Here is an 18450-nt window from a genome sequence, read left to right as displayed (position 1 = left end):
AAATAATTTTATAAATTCAAAATCAGAAGACTTGAATCATGAGTAAATAGACTACATAAATTGACCTATAGTTAGAAAATTCAATCTGTGATCAAAAACCTCCCTTGTCCTTTCCTAGGACAAGATGGCTTCACTGATGAATTTTACTAAATATTTAGCAAGAATTAACAGCAGTCTTCCTCAAAATTTTTAAAGATTGAAGATGAAGGAATACATCCAAACTTATTTCTTGAGAGCAGCATTATTTCAAAATGAAAAGCAGAATGGACACTCTAATGAACTACAGAGCAATATATGCTATAAATATCAATACAAAAATCCTCAACAAAACACTAACAAACCAAATTCATTAGCATGTAAAAGGATTATATACCATGACCTAGTGACATTTATTCCTGGAGTACAAGGATGGTTCAACGTATGAAAATCAAAGCCATAGAACACATTAACAGAATAAAGGAACTAAACGCACACTTGATTATATCAACTGATGCAGAATTTATTTTTTAAACAATTCAACACTCTTTCACAATAAAACACCCAACAAACTAGAAATAGGAAGCTGCAGGTAGGAAAGTAATAAAGACCAAACCTGGGGAAAACTCAGATTTCATGCTCAAAGGTGAAAAAACTGAAGCTTGTCCTCTAAAATCAGGATAAAGACAGAGGAAAAGAAAAAGAAAAACAGAGGTATTCCCTGGTAGTCCAGCGGTTAAGACTCTGCACTTTAACTGCCTGCCAAGGACAAGGGTTCAATCCCTGGTGAGGGAATAAATAGATCTCACAAGCCACATGGCATGGCCGAAAAAGACAACCTTTATATTCAACATGGGACTGGAAGTCCTTTCTACATGAGTTAAACTTGAAAAAGAAATAAAAAGGAATTGAAATCTGAAAGGAAAATATAACTTTAGTCAGATGACCTGATCTTATTATGTTGAAAACTCTGAAAATCTCACAAAAGAGAAAAACTAAAAAATCATTAAAGATACAGGATAAAAAATCAGATACATTTCTATACATTGACAATGTTCTGAAAAGGAAACTAAGAAAATAATTTGTTTTATAGTGAAAAAAGTATCCAAAATAGTGCAGTAAAGTACATGGTGAAAATAGTTTGGAGATAAGAGCAAAAAGAATAAAGCACTTAGGGATTAACTTAACCAAGGAAGTGAAAAATCTGTACACTGAACTCTGCAAATCTTTGCTGAGAGAAATTAAAAGAGATACCAATAAATCAGAAGATAACCCATGTTCATTGTTAGAAGACTGGATATTGTAAAGGTCTTAAAGTAGGACATACAAGTTACTAATAACCACACAAAAATGTTCAAGATCTTTAATCGTTATGGAAATAGAAATAAATATCAAAATTATATATCTCTTCACACCTGCTAAACTGGCTATAAAAGGAAACAAGGAAGGAAGAAGAAAAGGAAGATAAGGGGAAAAAATTAAAAAGAAAAGGGCAGAAAAAGAATAATGTAAGTTTATTTTTGTGTATGGTGTTAGAAGTGTTCTAGTTTCATTCTTTTACAGGTGGCTGACCAGTTTTCCCAGCACCACTTGTTAAAGAGACTGTCTTTTCTCCATTTTATATTCTTGCCTCCTTTGTCAAAGATGAGGTGTCCATAGGTACGTGGATTTATCTCTGGGCTTTCTATTTTGTTCCATTGATCTATATTTGTCTTTATGCCAGTACCATACTGTCTTGATGACTGTGGCTTTGTAGTAGAGCCTGAAGTCCGGCAGCTTAATTCCCCCAGTTCCATTTTTCTTCCTCAAGATTGCTTTGGCTATTCGAGGTTTTTTGTATTTCCATACAAATTGTGAGATTATTTGTTCTAGTTCTGTGAAAAATATTGTTGGCAGCTTGATAGGGATTGCATTGAATGTATAAATTACTTTGGGTAGTATACTCATTTTTACAATATTTATTCTTTCAATCCATGAACATGGTATATTTCTCCATCTATTAGTGTCCTCTTTGATTGCTTTCAGTAGTGTTTTATAGTTTTCTATGTACAAGTCTTTTGTTTCCTTAGGTAGATATATTTCTAAGTATTTAATTCTTTTCGTTGCAACAGTGAATGGAATAGTTTCCTTAATTTCTCTTTATATTTTCTCATTATTAGTGTATAGGAATGCAAGGGATTTCTGTGTGTTGATTTTATATCCTGCAACGTTACTGTAATCATTGATTAGCTCTAGTAGTTTTCTGGTAGAGTCTCTAGGGTTTTCTGTGTAGAGGATCATGTCATCAGCGAACAGTGAAAGTTTTACTTCTTCTTTTCCAATTTGTATTCCTTTTATGTCTTTTTCTGCTCTGATTGCTGTAGCCAAAACTTCCAGAACTATGTTGAATAGTAGTGGTGAGAGTGGGCACCCTTGTCTCGTTCCTGACTTTAGGGGAAATGCTTTCAGGTTTCACCATTGAGGATAATGTTTGCTGTGGGTTTGTCATATATAGCTTTTATTATGTTGAGGTATGTCCCTTCTATTCCCACTTTCTGGAGGGTTTTTATTATAAATGGATTAGAGTGCTAAATGTAAGACCAGAAACTATAAAACTCCTAGAGGAGAACGTAGGCAAAACACTCTCTGACATAAATCACAGCAGGATCCTCCATGACCCACCTCCCAGAATATTGGAAATAAAAGCAAAAATAAACAAATGGGACCTAATTAAAATCAAAAGCTTCTGCACAGCAAAGGAAACTATAAGTAAGGTGAAAAGACAGACTTCAGAATGGGAGAAAATAATAGCAAATGAAGCAACTGATAAAGGATTAATCTCCAAATTATACAAGCAGCTCCTACAGTTCAATTCCAGAAAAATAAATGACCCAATCAAAAAATGGGCCAAAGAACTAAACAGACATTTCTCCAAAGAAGACATAAAGATGGCTAACAAACACATGAAAAAATGCTCAACATCCCTCATAATCAGAGAGATGCAAATCAAAACCACAATGAGATACCATTTCACACCAGTCAGAATGGCTGCTATCCAAAAGTCTACATGCAATAAATGCTGGAGAGGATGTGGAGAGAAAAGAACCCTCTTACACTGTTGGTGGGAATGCAAACTAGTACAGCCACTATGGAGAACAGTGTGGAGATTCCTCAAAAAATTGGAAATAGAACTGCCATATGATCCAGCAATCACACTCCTGGGCATACACACCGAGGAAACCAGAATTGAAAGAGACACGTGTACTCCAATGTTCATTGCAGCACTGTTTATAATAGCCAGGACATGGAAGCAACCTAGATGTCCATCTGCAGACGAATGGATAAGAAAGCTTTGGTACATATACACAATGGAGTATTATTCAGCCATTAAAAAGAATACATTTGAATCAGTTCTAATGAGGTGGATGAAACTGGAGCCAATTATACAGAGTGAAGTAAGCCAGAAAAAAAAACACCAATACAGTATACTAACACATATATATGGAATTTAGAAAGATGCAAATGATAACCCTGTATATGAGACAGCAAAAGAGACACAGATGTATAGATCAGTCTTTGGGACTCTGTGGGAGAGGGTGAGGGTGGGATGATTTGGGAGAATGGCATTGAAACACGTATGTTGTCATATGTGAAACGAATCACTAGTTCAGGGTCAATGCATGTTATAGGATGCTCAGGGCTGGCATGCGGGGATGACCCAGAGGGAGGATAAAGGGAGGAGGGAGGTGGGAGGGCGGTTCAGGAGGGGGAACTTATGTAAACCCGGGGCAAATTCATATCAATGTATGGCAAAACCAACCAATATAATATTGTAAAATAATTTGCCTCCAATAAAAAATAAATTAATTACCTAAAAAAAAAAAGAATAATGTAAGAACTAGAGAATTTGGAAGGATGGTGGATTGCTAATGGGAAAATAAAACTGTCCAATTATTATAGAAACAGTATGGCAAAACACTGAAAATTAAATACATAATTACCATGTGATCCAAGAATTCAACTTCTGGGTTTGGACCCAAAGGAATTGAAAGCGAGGTAAAGAACAGATATATGTGCATGTATATTCATAGCAGAAGTCAAAATGTGGGAGTAACCCAGGGTCCAGTCCATAAATGAATGGATAAATGTATATAAAATGTGATATATACATACAATGGAATATTATTTAACCTTAAAAAGTAAGGAATTCTGACACATATTAAAACATGTTAAGTGAAATAAGCCAACCACCAATGGACAAATATTTTATGATTCTACATATTATGAAGAAATTCATAGGGACAATGAATACAATGGTGGCAGCCAGAAACTGAAGGGTGAGGACCATAGATACAGAATTTTAGCTCAGGATGATGGGGGGGCGGGGGAAAGAAACACTCCGGAGACAAATGGTGATGATGATTGAATAATTGTTATACACTTCGTGCCACTGAAGTGTACATTCAAAATTGGTTAACATAGTAAATTTTATGCTATGTCTAATTTTAAAATAATAAATTAAAAACCTGAAAACACAAATTTATGAAAAGAAAGTTTAACAAATTTATGTAGTTGGTATGGAGCACCCACAATAAAGAAATACCATTTACAGAAACATGCTGTTGGTGTGTAAAATAGCAAGAAGTAGCAAATCCAAGAAGTGTGTTAATGTTGATAGGATGTTTTAAAAATGTTATGAAACAGAAAAATACTTTAAAACCTCTAAGAACCCTGGAAGCGCATACAGAAGCAGGAGTGTTTCTCTTCTACTTCCTCCTTTCTGGAGCAGAATTCCAACCCTTTTCAAGAAGACTGAGTTTATAGACCTAAAACCCATGGCCAGTGGAGACATGGGTTTATTTTCAGAGTTTTCCCTTAAGAGATCGTGGGCCAGAAGTTTCAAACTTATTTGCTGGGGGTAGACATGGGAGTGACTCTTTTGTTCCCATTCCTACTAGAGATAGGTTATATATTGACCAAGGAATCTAAGTGAGCCTTAATGAGAATTTTTGTTCACAGGTAAAGGAGAAGGCTTGAATTGATTTTCATAAGGGAATTCTTTTTTTAAAAAAATTATTTATTTTAATTGGAGGCTAATTACTTTACAATACTGTAGTGGTTTTTGCCATACATATACATGAATCAGCCATGGGTGTACATGTGTTCCCCATCCTGAACGCCCTTCCAACCTCCCTCCCCATCCCATCCCTCAGCGTCATCCTGGTGCACCAGCCTGGAGCGCCCTGTCCCATGCATCAAACCTGGACTGATGATCTATTTCACATATGGTAATATACGTGTTTCAATGCTATTCTCTCAAATCATCCCAACCTTGCCTTTTCACACAGAGTCCAAAAGTCTGTTTTTTACATCTGTGTCTCTTTTGCTGTCTCACACATAGGGTCATTGTTACCATCTTTCTAAATTCCATATATATGCCTTAATATACTGTATTGGTTGGACAAGGCTGTGGTCCATGTGATTAGATTGGTTAGTTTTCTGTGATTGGAATTCTATGCATCCCTCATGACTCTGCTCTACAGACTACTGCCCAAGAATGAGGTCTTGGATGACAAAGTATATTCTAGTATATTCCTTACTCTGTAGTCAGTGAGAGTCACTGACTACAGTAATAAGTGACAGAGTCTTATTCAGTAGAAAAGTACTGAAAATGTACCATAGCACTGCCCTACAAACTCAGCTCTCAGCTATGTAGATTCTATAAAAACTTCTGATAACATAGAAAACAAAATTAGAACAAAATATATGGAGAGTACAGGTAAAGATAATTCTTCATGAACATAATTCTTGGGGGAAAAATACAAAATAAGCCAACACAGCACAGATTAATAAAATAATAAAAAATCTAACATAAAAAAGACAGAGTCAGCTAACTCTTCTAATTAAGCTCAAAAATTGAAATATTATATTTTTGTCCCAGATATCTTGTAAAGCATAAAAGTACCAAAGCAAACCTTTCATAGACACTATATGAATCTAATTATGCAACATGTCTGAATTATTTAAAACCTTGGCTGTCAGGTCAGAACTAGGTTTACCTCCCTGACCAACTGTAGCAAACTCATAATTGGACCAGTGGCCATGTTATGCACTTTAATTTTCTCAAGACTTCAAGAGTTGTTAAAAAAACAACACAAGATTCTTAACATGCATTCTTCTGAAGAAGTCAGTGTTATTTGAGTCCACATATACAAGAAGATCAAAGTTTTGAAGAAGATATCTAAACTCAGCAGTCTTATAGAACTTCCTGGACCCACAATGACAGAGCCAAAGTTTCATAATGTTGACAAATGAAGCTGTCCTTCTGTGTAGTGGAAAAATAACCACATGAGGAGATGTGTGATCACAGTCTTCTTCTTTGATGTTTATTGAATGAGATAATTTAAGAACGGTGAAATCTATTTTGACAAATTCTATTTGAGAACCAACTCTAGGAATAAACAACTGACTCACTGGGACCAGAAGCAGTGTGGCTAATACTGAAGGTTCCCATAGGATTAAGCATTAACACTCACAGGACAACAGAAACAAGATTTCTTCTGGGACTCCAAGCCACCCAGAAGAATAACCAACTGCTGTGAAAATAGGATAGCATTTGGAAGAAGATAAAGAAGAACCTCTGAATGCTGACTTTTCAGGCAAACTAGATGAGAACTCAAGGAAGATGCCAAAGATTGGTGCTCTCCATTTCAAAATTTCATTTCCACAGATCTAAGAGCTATATCAAGAATACTGAAACTTGCATTTTCCAGTTCTGATAAAGCTGTTGCATGACTGCTTGCTTCTGTCATTTGGCATGTATTATAGAACCTCAAAATATTCTCTCCAAACTGCTATCCAAAGCACTGAATGGATACTTGGTATGGTTGAATGATAAAGGTTGAATGAAAGTGAAGCCTGAACAATTCTGACTTCCTATCCAAGTTTTCTTCTGCATGTATCATAATCAGTGGTGAGAAGACAGAATACCAACCTCTATGGCACCCATTAACATGTCATATTTGAACCCCAGAACTGTAATCTTGATTGGAATTCCTGGACTACAACATATGCAGTTTTGGATTGGGTTTCCTTTTTTTGCTGTGTGCTTGGTGGCTCTTTTGGGAAACATCATTTTACTGATCATCATCCCTATGGAACGCAGCTTACACCAGCCCATGTACATCTTCCTGACAGTGTTGGCAGCCACTGACATAGGACTCTGTGCAGCCATTGCTCCCAAGATGCTGGCTATCTTCTGGTTCAGGTCTTACTCCATGGCCTTTGACACCTGCTTAGCCCAGCTGTTCTTCATTCATGCCTTGCAGTGCATGGAGTCTGGCATTCTGCTGGCCATGGCGTTTGACCGCTATATTGCCATCTGTGATCCTCTGAGGCACACATCCATTCTCACACCTTCAATTCTGGGTCGCATGATGGTGATAGTGGCAATCAGAGCTATAGTGTTGGTGGGTCTCTTACCCATTCTAATCAAAAGATTGCACCTTTTCCATTCCACTGTAATTGCCCACTCCTACTGTGAGCACATGGCTGTGGTCAAGCTGGCTGCAGAAGACATCCATGTCAGTAAAACATGTGGTCTTTTTGTAGGTTTTACAATTCTGGGATTTGATATGATTTTCATCCTCATTTCCTATACCCTTATTTTCCAGGCTGTTTTACGTCTACACCAAAAGGGGGCACGGCTCAAAGCATTCAACACATGCACAGCTCACATTTTTGTTTTCCTTGAGTTTTATATTCTTGCATTCTTCTCCTTCTTCAGCCATCGTTTTGGACGCGTTGTCCCTTCTACTCATATTCTTCTGTCTACCACTTACCTTCTTGTACCACCTGCACTGAACCCTATTGTCTATGGGGTAAAAAACAGGGTAATTCGTAAGCGTGTGGCACAGGTTTTTCTTCTGAATCATGGATCCCAGCAGTGATCTATCAAACGTACCTGGACATGTAGAGAATATTTTTATTTCCTACAAAGGGAAAGAGTTCAGACTCTGCTTGTTAACTGTTGGGGTTTTACATCATCATGCTCTGTCTTCCGGAGAAGGCAATGGCAAGCCACTCCAGTACTCTTGCCTAGAAAATCCCATGGATGGAGGAGCCTGGTAGGCTGCAGTCCGTGGGGTCGCTAGGGGTCAGACACGACTGAGCGACTTTACTTTCACTTTTCCCTTTCACACATTGGAGAAGGAAATGGCAACCCACTCCAGTGTTCTTGCCTGGAGAATCCCAGGGACGGGGGAGCCTGGTGGACTTCCGTCTATGGGGTCACACAGAGTCGGACATGACTGAAGTGACTCAGCAGCAGCAGCAGCTCTGTCTTCAAAGCATTTATTTCCAAGACGACAGCTGAGTTGATATAAAAAGTGTTCAGGTTAGCAGTGATATTATCTCTCTATCTCTAATTTAATATTTCACTTCTAATATAATCTTTCCTATTCCTTTCCTTGTTTTTAATTTGTAGTTATTTTAGGTCTTCATAAGAGATCATTCTTTGATTTTAGTTTTCAAACTTTTGATACTGGAATACCATCCAACCATTTCATCCTCTGTCATCCCCTTCTTCTCCTGCCTTCAATCTTTCCCAGCATCAGGGTCTTTTCCAATGAGTCAGCTCTTCGCATCAGGTGGCCAAAGTACTGGAGCTTCAACTTTCGCACCAGTCCTCCAATGAATATTCAGAGCTGATTTACTTTAGGACTGACTGGTTTGATCTCCTTGTTGTTCAAGGGACTCTCCAGAGTCTTCTCCAGTACCACAGCTGGAAAGCATCAATTCTTTAGTTCTCACTCTTCTTTATGGTCCAACTCTCACATTTGTACTAGAAAATGAATACTAGTAAAACAATAGCTTGGACTATTTGGACCTTTGTCAGCAAATGTTTCCACTTTGTCTCTACTTTTTAATAACTGTCTAGGTTTGTCATAGCTTTTCTTCCAAGGAGCAAGCATCTTTTAATTTTGTGACCATTCACAGTGATTTTGGAGTCCAAGAAAATAAAATATTCCACTGTTTCCACTTTTCCCCCATCTATTTGCCATGAAGTGATGGGATTGGATACTGTGATTTTAGTTTTTAGCATGTTGAGTTTTAAACCAGTTTTTTCACTCTCCTCTTTCACCTTCAAGAGGCTCTTTAGTTCCTCTTCTCTTTCTGCCATTTAAGTGGTATCATCTGCATATCTGAGTTACTGACAGTCCTGCTGGCAAGCTTGATTTTGTTTTGTGAGTCATTCACCCTGGCATTTCTCATGATGTACAATATGATATACAGTGACAATATACATCCTTGACATACTCCTTTGCTAATTTTGAACCAGCCTGTTGTTCCATACAAGGTTCTAACTGTTGCCTCTTGTCCTGCATACAGGTTTCTCGGGAGACAGGTAAGGTGGTCTGGTATTCCCATCTCTTTAAGAATTTTTCACAATTTGTTGTCATCCACACAAAGTCTTTAATGTAGTCAATGAAGCAGAAGTAGATTTTTCTTTTTGAATTGCCTTGATTTTTGTATGAAACGATGGATGCTGGCAATTTGATATCTGGTTCTTCTGCCTCTTCTGAGTCCAGTTTGTACATCCAAAAGTTCTTGGTTCACTGCTGAAACCTAGCTTGAAGAATTTTGAGCATAAACTTGTTAGCATGTGAAGATATAAGCTGCATGATTTCCAAATATTTAAAACTTTGAATAATGTTCTTAATTAAGTTTTAATTTAGCTATATTGTATTCAGAGAATATGTTCTTTACAATATTAAACATTTGAAATGTGTTAAGATTTGAATTATGGCCCAGTTTAAGGACTATTTTGTATATTCTGAAATGAATGTGCATTATATAGTTATTGAAAAGTGAGAAAAACAAGAACTAATTAAACATAAATAAGTTGAAAGATGGAAATGATTATGACAGAAAATGCATTAATGAAACATGAAGCAAATTACAGGAAAAAAAGCCAGAGAGAGAGAATATAAATAACCAACACAAGGAAAGAACAAAGTCTTATTTCTACATGCTATATACATTAAAATATTAGTAATGAAATATTGAGAATAAATTTCTACCAATGAATTTGACAACGTAAACAGAATAAGCCCAATTCTTGAAAGATATAAATTACAAAAATTGTAAAGTAAAACATACAAAACTTGAGTATCTGTAAAGATATGAAATTTTATATCTGTAAAACAACTGAATGTAATTTTTCTTAATTATTTTTGAAAAAAAGTACATATAGATGTTAAATACACAAACACATGCAATTTAAAAATCATACACATACATACACACACTGAAAATATTACCACAAGAAAAGTAACATATCTATCTTCTCATACAGTTACTTTTTGTATGTGAGGGGAGAACACTGAAGAACTACCCAATTAGCAATCAAGTGTACAACACATTATTATTAAATATAGCTCACCATGTTGTGCTTAGGTTTCTTGAATGTACTCATCTTACAACTGAAAGTTTATACCCTTTGATCAAAATCTCCCTTTTCCCTCTATGGTACAGCCTCTGGTAACCATCATTCTTTTCTCTGTTACTATGAGTCTATGAGTTTGATTTTTTTTAAACATTCAATATATAAATGAGATCATATAATATTTGTCTTTCTGTATCTGGATTATTTCACTTAGAGTAAAGTATTCCAGCTTCATTTATGTTGTAACAAATGGCAAGATTTCCTGCTTTTATTAAGGCATAATACATAGTTATGTATCATATTTCTTACATATACATTTATCTTTCAATAGACACAGGTTACTTCCATATCCTGGTTACTATGAATAATGGCACAATAAACATGGGAATGCAGATAGCTCCATGAGATACAGATATTATTTCCTTGGGATATGTACCCAGAAGAAGGACTGTTGAATTATATGGTAGCTCAATTTTTATTATTTTTAAATACCACCATACTTTTTTTCATAACGGCAACTTACATTCTCACCAACAGTGTACAAGGGTTCACTTTTGTCCACATACTTACCAACACTTGTAATCTTTAGACTTTTTGATAATAGCTCTTCTAACAGATGTGAGATAATGATAATTGAGGTTTTGAATTGCATTTCAGTAATGATTAGTGAGGAGAAGGAAACGGTAACCCACTCCAGTATTCTTGCCTGGAGAATCCCATGGACGGAGAAGCCTGGTAGGTTACAGTCCACGGGGTCGCAAAGAGTCGGACACGACTGAACGACCGAACGGAACGGAATGATTAGTGATGGTGAGTACCTTTCCATGTATCCTTATCTTCAGTTCAGTTCAGTCGCTCAGTAGTGTCCGACTCTTTGCGACCCCATGAATCACAGCACGCCAGGCCTCCCTGTCCATCACCAACTCCCGGAGTTCACTCAAACTCATGTCCACAGAGTCGGTGATGCATTATCTTTGGGGAAAATTTTTCAGTGTTTTACCAGTTTGAATAGTTAGCCATGGAAGAATTTTCCCTCTACTTCTAGATTTCTGAGCACTTTTACATGAGAGGGTGTTCTGTTCAGTTCAGTTCAGTTCAGTTCAGTCGCTCAGTCGTGTCCGACTCATTTCGACCCCATGAATCACAGGACGCCAGGCCTCCCTGTCCATCACCAACTTCCGGAGTTCACTCAAACTCATGTCCACTGAGTCAGTGATGCCATCCAGCCATCTCATTCTCTGTCGTCCCCTTCTCCTCCTGCCCCCAATTCCTCCCAGCATCAGAGTCTTTTCGAGTGAGTCAACTCTTCCCACGAGGTGGCCAAAGTATTGGAGTTTCAGCCTCAGCATCAGTCCTTCCAATGAATACCCAGGACTGATCTCCTTTAGAATGGACTGGTTGGATCTCCTTGCAGTCCAAGGGACTCTCAAGAGTCTTCTCCAACACCACAGTTCAAAAGCATCAATTCTTTGGCAATCAGCATTCTTCACAGTCCAATTCTCACATCCATACATGACCACTGGAAAAACCATAGCCTTGACTAGACAGACCTTTGTTGGCAAAGTAATGTCTCTGCTTTTCAATATGCTATCTAGGTTGGTCATAACTTTCCTTCCAAGGAGTAAGCATCTTTTAATTTTAATGCAATCATCATCCACAGTGATTTTGGAGCCCAAAAAATAAAGTCTGGCACTGTTTACACTGTTTCCCCATCTATTTCCCACGAAGTGATGGGACCAGATGCCATGATCTTAGTTTTCTGAATGTTGAACTTCGAGCCAACTTTTTCACTCTCCTGTTTCACTTTCACCAAGAGGCTTTTTAGTTCCTCTTCACTTTCTGCCATAAGGGTGGTGTCATCTGCATATCTGAGGTTATTGATATTTCTCCCAGCAATCTTGATTCTAGCGTGTGCTTCTTCCAGCCCAGCATTCCTCATGATGTACTCTGCATATAAGTTAAATAAGCAGGGTGACAATATACAGCCTTGACGTACTCCTTTTTCTATTTGGAACCGGTCTGTTGTTCCATGTACAGTTCTGACTGTTTCTTCCTGACCTGCATACAGGTTTCTCAAGATGCAGGTCAGGTGGTCTGGTATTCCCTTCTCTTTCAGAATATTCCACAGTTTATTGTGATCCACACAGTCAAAGGCTTTGGCATAGTCATTGAAGCAGAAATAGATGTTTTTCTGGAACTAGATGGTCAACACCAAAATCAGATTGATTATATTCTTTGCAGCCAAAGATGGAGAAGCTTTATACAGTTAGCAAAAATAAGACCAGGATCTGACTCTGGCTCAGATCATGAACTCCTTATTGCCGAATTCAGACTTAAATTGAAGAAAGTAGGGAAAACCACTAGACCATTCAGATATGACCTAAATCAAATCCCTTATGATTATACAGTGGAAGTGAGAAATAGATTTAAGGGACCAGATCTGATAGAGTGCCTGATGAACTATGGACGGAGGTTCGTGACACTGTACAGGAGACAGGACCAAGACCATCCCCATGAAAAAGAAATGCAAAAAATCAAAATGACTGTCAGAGGAGGTCTTACAAATAGCTGTGAAAAGAAGAGAAGCGAAAATCAAAGGAGAAAAGGAAAGATATAAGCATTTGAATGCAGAGTTCCAAAGAATAGCAAGGAGAGATAAGAAAGCCTTTCTCGGCGATCAATGCAAAGAAATAGAGGAAAACAACAGACTAAGAACAAGAGATCTCTTCCAGAAAATTAGAGTTTCCAAGGGGACTTTTCATGCAAATTGCCGTTTAGGGTCTCTCATTTTGGAAGTTTTCTGAATCTATATTCCCAATAGTTCTTATTAGATGACAGCAAAGAACTCTGGTTACATTCTAACATTGGGTATAGTTGTGCAACTTATAGATAAAGATGCTGTGGTGTAGGTGCATGGATATTAACATATTGTGTGTGCTGTTGCATTGACATTACACTTTAGCCCCTAGAACATCGCCTAGATGGAACTCCATTACCATTACTGCAGCTGTTATTGGAGTTTACCTACTCTCCAGAAACTCTGAGAACTCAGATGGGCACACAGAAATTCTCAGGTGATTCTCCATTAGCCACAATTCTCAATGGATGAGCAGATTGCTTTTAATACATTTCCAAGTTCAAATCGTGTCAGAAAAGAGCTGTTCCACTGATTTACATACTAGCCAGCTATCCGTTTTTCTTGGTGAGTTTCTTCTCCATGAATTGGAACCTATGTATGGTTTATTGTTTTCGATTTTAGCAAATTTTAAAAGGAAGTGGAAAAGAGAGAATCAGGTGATCTTAATACTATATTTCTCAGTAACAAACTTTCTTTTGGCATGCCACCTTTCCCCCACTCTGATCCAAGTTTTGTTTGTTTGTTTTTTAATCATTGATAGGACAGATAAAAGAGATTCATGTCATTTAGAGACATATGAGATGAAACAGTAGTCTAGTATCAGCCTCTTAACTACATGGGAAGAAAACTCAGAACTGACACGTCCCGGTTACTTAGTGTCAGGACAACATCAAAATAAGGTTTCACACTCCTCAACCAATGTTTACCTTCAAACACTCTAACACTGCTTGTTTTATTAAATTGAGAAGATACAGTTTATGGTTTGGAAAGTTGTCTGTGTGTGGGTTTGCATGCATGTATATTTGCAATTTAAGTAGGAAAGCTTACAGGATGTGAAGAGATGGTGAAAGATAGAGGCATCCTGTTGCTTTTAATAGCTTTGATGTCTGGTCTTGTCATTGCAACTACAGCTCATATCCTATCCCCTGAAATACAATCTTCTCTTTATCTGGGTGCATTAAACTCTCATATTTTTTACTCTTTTTTCGTAGACTTTATACTACTATCATTGAAGGTATCTTCCTATTCCTTTTTCTTTCTCTTTCATTTAAAGATCAGGAATGAACATTGTCTGCTTTGATTATCTTAGAGAGAAAATTGCATAGAATGCATGCTTTTGCTGTGCAAGAAGCATTTTTAATCTAAACTGTTTTAGAAAACTGGTTTTCCGAATCATGTGTTTTCCATCTACTTGGAATAATTTAAAGGAGGATATGATTATTTCTCCAATGAAGTGGAAACTTCAATTAAAATAAGTGAAATTTATTGACTCCACCAAGTTCTATACATCATTGGGAAGTAATTTTTCTATTGTAACCATGATCATTTTACCTGCTTACATAATTGTCCCATCTTATGGACTGACATTTTCAGCTCTAGAAAATGTATTGTCTCATGGAATTTTGGTCAATTCTTTCTTTATAATATTTCTTTGTTTGTGTATTTTAATTTTACACTTCCTCAAGAAGCAGTAATGTGTCTCTGTCACACAGTTCTCTACAGGTTCTGACAGCATGAGCTACCAGAGATGAGTGTTTATTTTCTCCCCCTTTGGTGCTGAAATTTTTATATATAAATTCATTTAGCCTTCCCACTAATTCAATGAATTAAGTGATATTATTATTTCTATTTGGGCTTCCCAAGGCAATAATGGTAAAGAACCCACCTGCCAATGCAGGCAACCTAAGAGATGAATGTTCAATCCCTAGATCAGGAAGATCCCCTGGAGGAAGGCATGGCAACCCACTCCAGTATTCGTGCCTTGAGGATCCCATAGACAGGGGAGCCTGGCGACTACAGTCCGTGGGTTACAAAGAGTTGGACACAACTGAAGTGCTTAGCACTCATGCACATTATTTCTGTTTATAGTTGAGTGAACTTAAGGAACTAGATAAAATTCCTCTTGAGGTAAATGTTAGAATCAGCATTTTAGATACTATGTCATATTTCTAATTTTCTATACCAGGTTTTACATATTATATTTTATATTTTTATGAGATAATCAACCAGGTGTGGCCATAAGAGAAAAGAGACAGGCTCAGGAAAACAATAGTTATTATACTAATAGGTCCTAATAGAGACAAGAGGCATAGCAGGTCTTGCAGAGCCAATTGGAGAGTAATCAGGGTAGAGGAAGGCAAAAGACAGGAGAAGGAAGTTGGGGGAAGGGAAGAACTTGAGTGCTTAGAACAAGGCCTTAAATAGGATTTCCATAGGAAAGTCGTGACAGGGAAGGGTTGGGATTCGTTGCTTTGAAAAATTTTTGTGGGTTTTGAATAAAGAGATGATCTCTGTTGCCCCTGGATGTTCAAGGCAGAAAAATACTGCCTCCTGGAGTTTGTGTGCCAGATAAAGGAAGTATGGATTAGTTAGTTTGCAGACCAAAGATCTGCTGCTGGCTGGGCATTTTGCTATCACCCAGACAGACAGAGACAGCCTCTCCCCAACCAGAAAGGTTTTTTTAAGTTGTCAAAACATAACATGCATAAACATAAAAGATAAAATTGTATGTATATAATATATAGAAAACTATGCTACATTTTTATATTTATAATATAAAGTATAAATAAATTTGTATATTTACTGTATATTACAGTAGTAATCCCTCTAGTTTCCTATCAAATAAAAATCCCATATAAAGATATAAAATCCCATTCAGAGTGGTATTCTCTATTCAATGTATTTGCCTATGACAAAAATCATACACAGAATAAAACTTGCAGATGATTTTAAGTTTGTATAATAATTAATGAAAAAGTAAAAAGAGTATATCAAGTCACCTTAATCAGGCTCCCAGAAAAGCAGCCCATTGTCTTCTAAAGGAGAGAGGAGAAATCCAGCTCCACCCACCAGAACACCGACACATGCTTCCCTAACCAGGGAACCTGGACAAGTCACCCGTCCAACCCCACACACAGCGAAGAAACTACATAATAAAGAGAACTCCACAAACTGCAAGAAGAGGGAAAGGCCACCCCAAGCAAAGCAATATAAGCAAGATGAAGAGGCAGAGAAATACCCAGCAAGTAAAGGAACAAGATAATTGCCCACCAACACAAACAAAAGAAGAAGATATAGGGAATTTACCTGATAAAGAATTTCAAATTTTGATGGTGAAAATGATTCAAAATCTTGAAAGCAAAATGGAGTTACAGATAAATAACCTGGAGAAAAGGATTGAGAAGATGGAAGAAAGATTTAATAAGGACTTAGAAGAAATAAAAAAGAGTCAATATACAATGAATAATGCAATAGATGAGATCAGAAACACTCTGGAGGGAACAAACAGTAGAATAACAGAGGCAGAAGACAGGATAAGCGAACTAGAAGATAGAATTGTAGAAATAAATGAAACAGAGAGGAAAAAAGAAAAACGAATTAAAAGAAATGAGGACAATATTAGAGACCTCTGGGACAATGTTAAACGCTCCAACATTCGAATCATAGGAGTCCCAGAAGAAGAAGACAAAAAGAAAGACCATGAGAGAATACTTGAGGAGATAATAGTTGAAAACTTCCCTAAAATGGGGAAAGAAATAATCACCCAAGTCCAAGAAACCCAGAGAGTCCCCAACAGGATAAACCCAAGGCGAAACTCCAAGACACATATTAATCAAATTAACAAAGATCAAACACAAAGAACAAATATTAAAAGCAGCAAGGGAAAAAAAAAAAAAAAGTTTTTTGAGTAGATTTCTAAAGAAAGAGAAGAGGGAAATTATAAAAATGCCAGAAGCTTGGGCTGGGTGTGAAGCAAGGTAATTTGATCAAAAATAGAAATTATTTTCATTGCCAACAGAAAATACTAAAATGACAGAAAACATCTAGGTTAGGCTGAGCTCCATTATAAACAGTAGAGTGGCCCACAGGCAACTCTGTCCTTTTGCATCTGAAACAGATTATCATGATCAAAATATTTAAGCTACAGGGGTTACCCAATAGGTCAATTTTTATATGTTACCATCATATCCTAATTTATACTGCCTTTTATTCAATTGACTTTCCATTTATCGTCTCAACTTTGTTTTCTTTAAGATCTGTAAGGATTTACTTCACCTTCTACCCCATTCTGCTTAAACATCCATTTTGAAGCTAATGGACCAGAATTTTCTCAGTAACTCAAGTTTTCCTCCACTACTGATAAAAGGACACCAGTTCAGTTCAGTTCAGTCGTTCAGTCGTGACCGACTCTTTGCGACCCCATGAATCACAGCAAGCCAGGCCTCCCTGCCCATCACCAAATCCTGGAGTTCACTCAAACTCATGTCCATCGAGTCGGTGATGCCATCCAGCCATCTCATTTTCTGTCGTCCCCTTCTCCTCCTACCCCCAATCCTTCGCTGATCACTGAAGAATTGATGCTTTTGAACTGTGGTGCTGGAGAAGACTCTTGAGAGTCCCTTGGACTGCAAGGAGATCCAACCAGTCCATTCTAAAGGAGATCAATCCTGGGTGTTCATTGGAAGGACTGATGCTAAAGCTGAAACTCCAATACTTTGGCCACCTCATGCGAAGAGTTGACTCGCTGGAAAAGGACATCACTTCCATATAAATTCCAAAACCTGGATAAGAACCTGCACATGGGCCAAACATTTTTTTCTGGAGAGAACAAACCTCCTCACTGTCTCACGTGAGAGTCAATTCCAAGGTTTGTGAGTAGGTATTTTACTTCCTAAACCAGAGTAAATGTGAAAACTGGGAAAAGCTGTTACTTTCTGGAGATTCTAAGTTTCAAACAAAGTAGATGGGGCTATGAGTTTGAGGAGCTAGTCTATGACTTCAATTGTCATGGAGGAATTTCACCTAATCTGAAATGTGTCTGGAGTTTAGAAATGGATGTAGAAAAAAAAAAATTAATGTTGTCATCTGTGGCACCATCTGAGACCACTTCAAAAACTAGTAAGGTCAATGCCCTTAGAATCATAATTTTGATTTCTACAATTTCTAGGTGAGAAACACTGGACTCATATTCCTTTTCCATAAATATCCATACTGGCATTTGGAAAAGGTATTCTAGAATTCTATTATCATGCTGATTTAAACTGATTTCCAAATATTTAATGTCATGTGGCCATATTTCCATCCATTTTTTTCATGATCTACCACGAATGACAAAGAGAATTCCCTTCTTTCTTCCCATCCATAATTTGTCTGTAAAGAGGTATCAGGATCAATGGTGAGGAAAGGATTC

At 37.2% G+C, this 18450-nt stretch overlaps 1 protein-coding gene across 2 annotated transcripts; it reads left to right on the top strand.

Annotated features, from left to right (window-relative positions):
* The first annotated feature begins 6953 nt into the window (after positions 1-6953).
* Positions 6954-7904, top strand: LOC129553955 (olfactory receptor 52A1-like). Of its 2 annotated transcripts, XM_088843480.1 has the most exons (2): positions 6954-7151; positions 7200-7904. In XM_088843480.1, exons 1-2 carry the CDS (start codon positions 6954-6956, stop codon positions 7902-7904), a joined length of 903 nt encoding a protein of 300 aa, XP_088699606.1. The 2 variants fall into 2 exon arrangements, with proteins under 2 accessions (XP_088699606.1, XP_055278600.2); XM_055422625.2 differs by having other exon boundaries at positions 6954-7904.
* Positions 7905-18450: the final 10546 nt, after the last annotated feature.

The sequence above is a fragment of the Moschus berezovskii genome, chromosome 14 (assembly GCF_049115385.1).
Source record: "Moschus berezovskii isolate FMDL1 chromosome 14, NW_MosBer_1.0, whole genome shotgun sequence".
NCBI lineage: Eukaryota > Metazoa > Chordata > Mammalia > Artiodactyla > Moschidae > Moschus > Moschus berezovskii.
The sequence above is the reverse complement of the archived record's forward strand: the minus strand, read 5'-3'. Positions and strand labels throughout refer to the sequence as shown.

What these genes read in the sequence shown, in the direction of transcription:
- LOC129553955 (XM_055422625.2), top strand. Translation starts at nt 6,954, where the DNA reads ATGGCACCCATTAACATGTCATATTTGAACCCCAGAACTGTAATCTTG.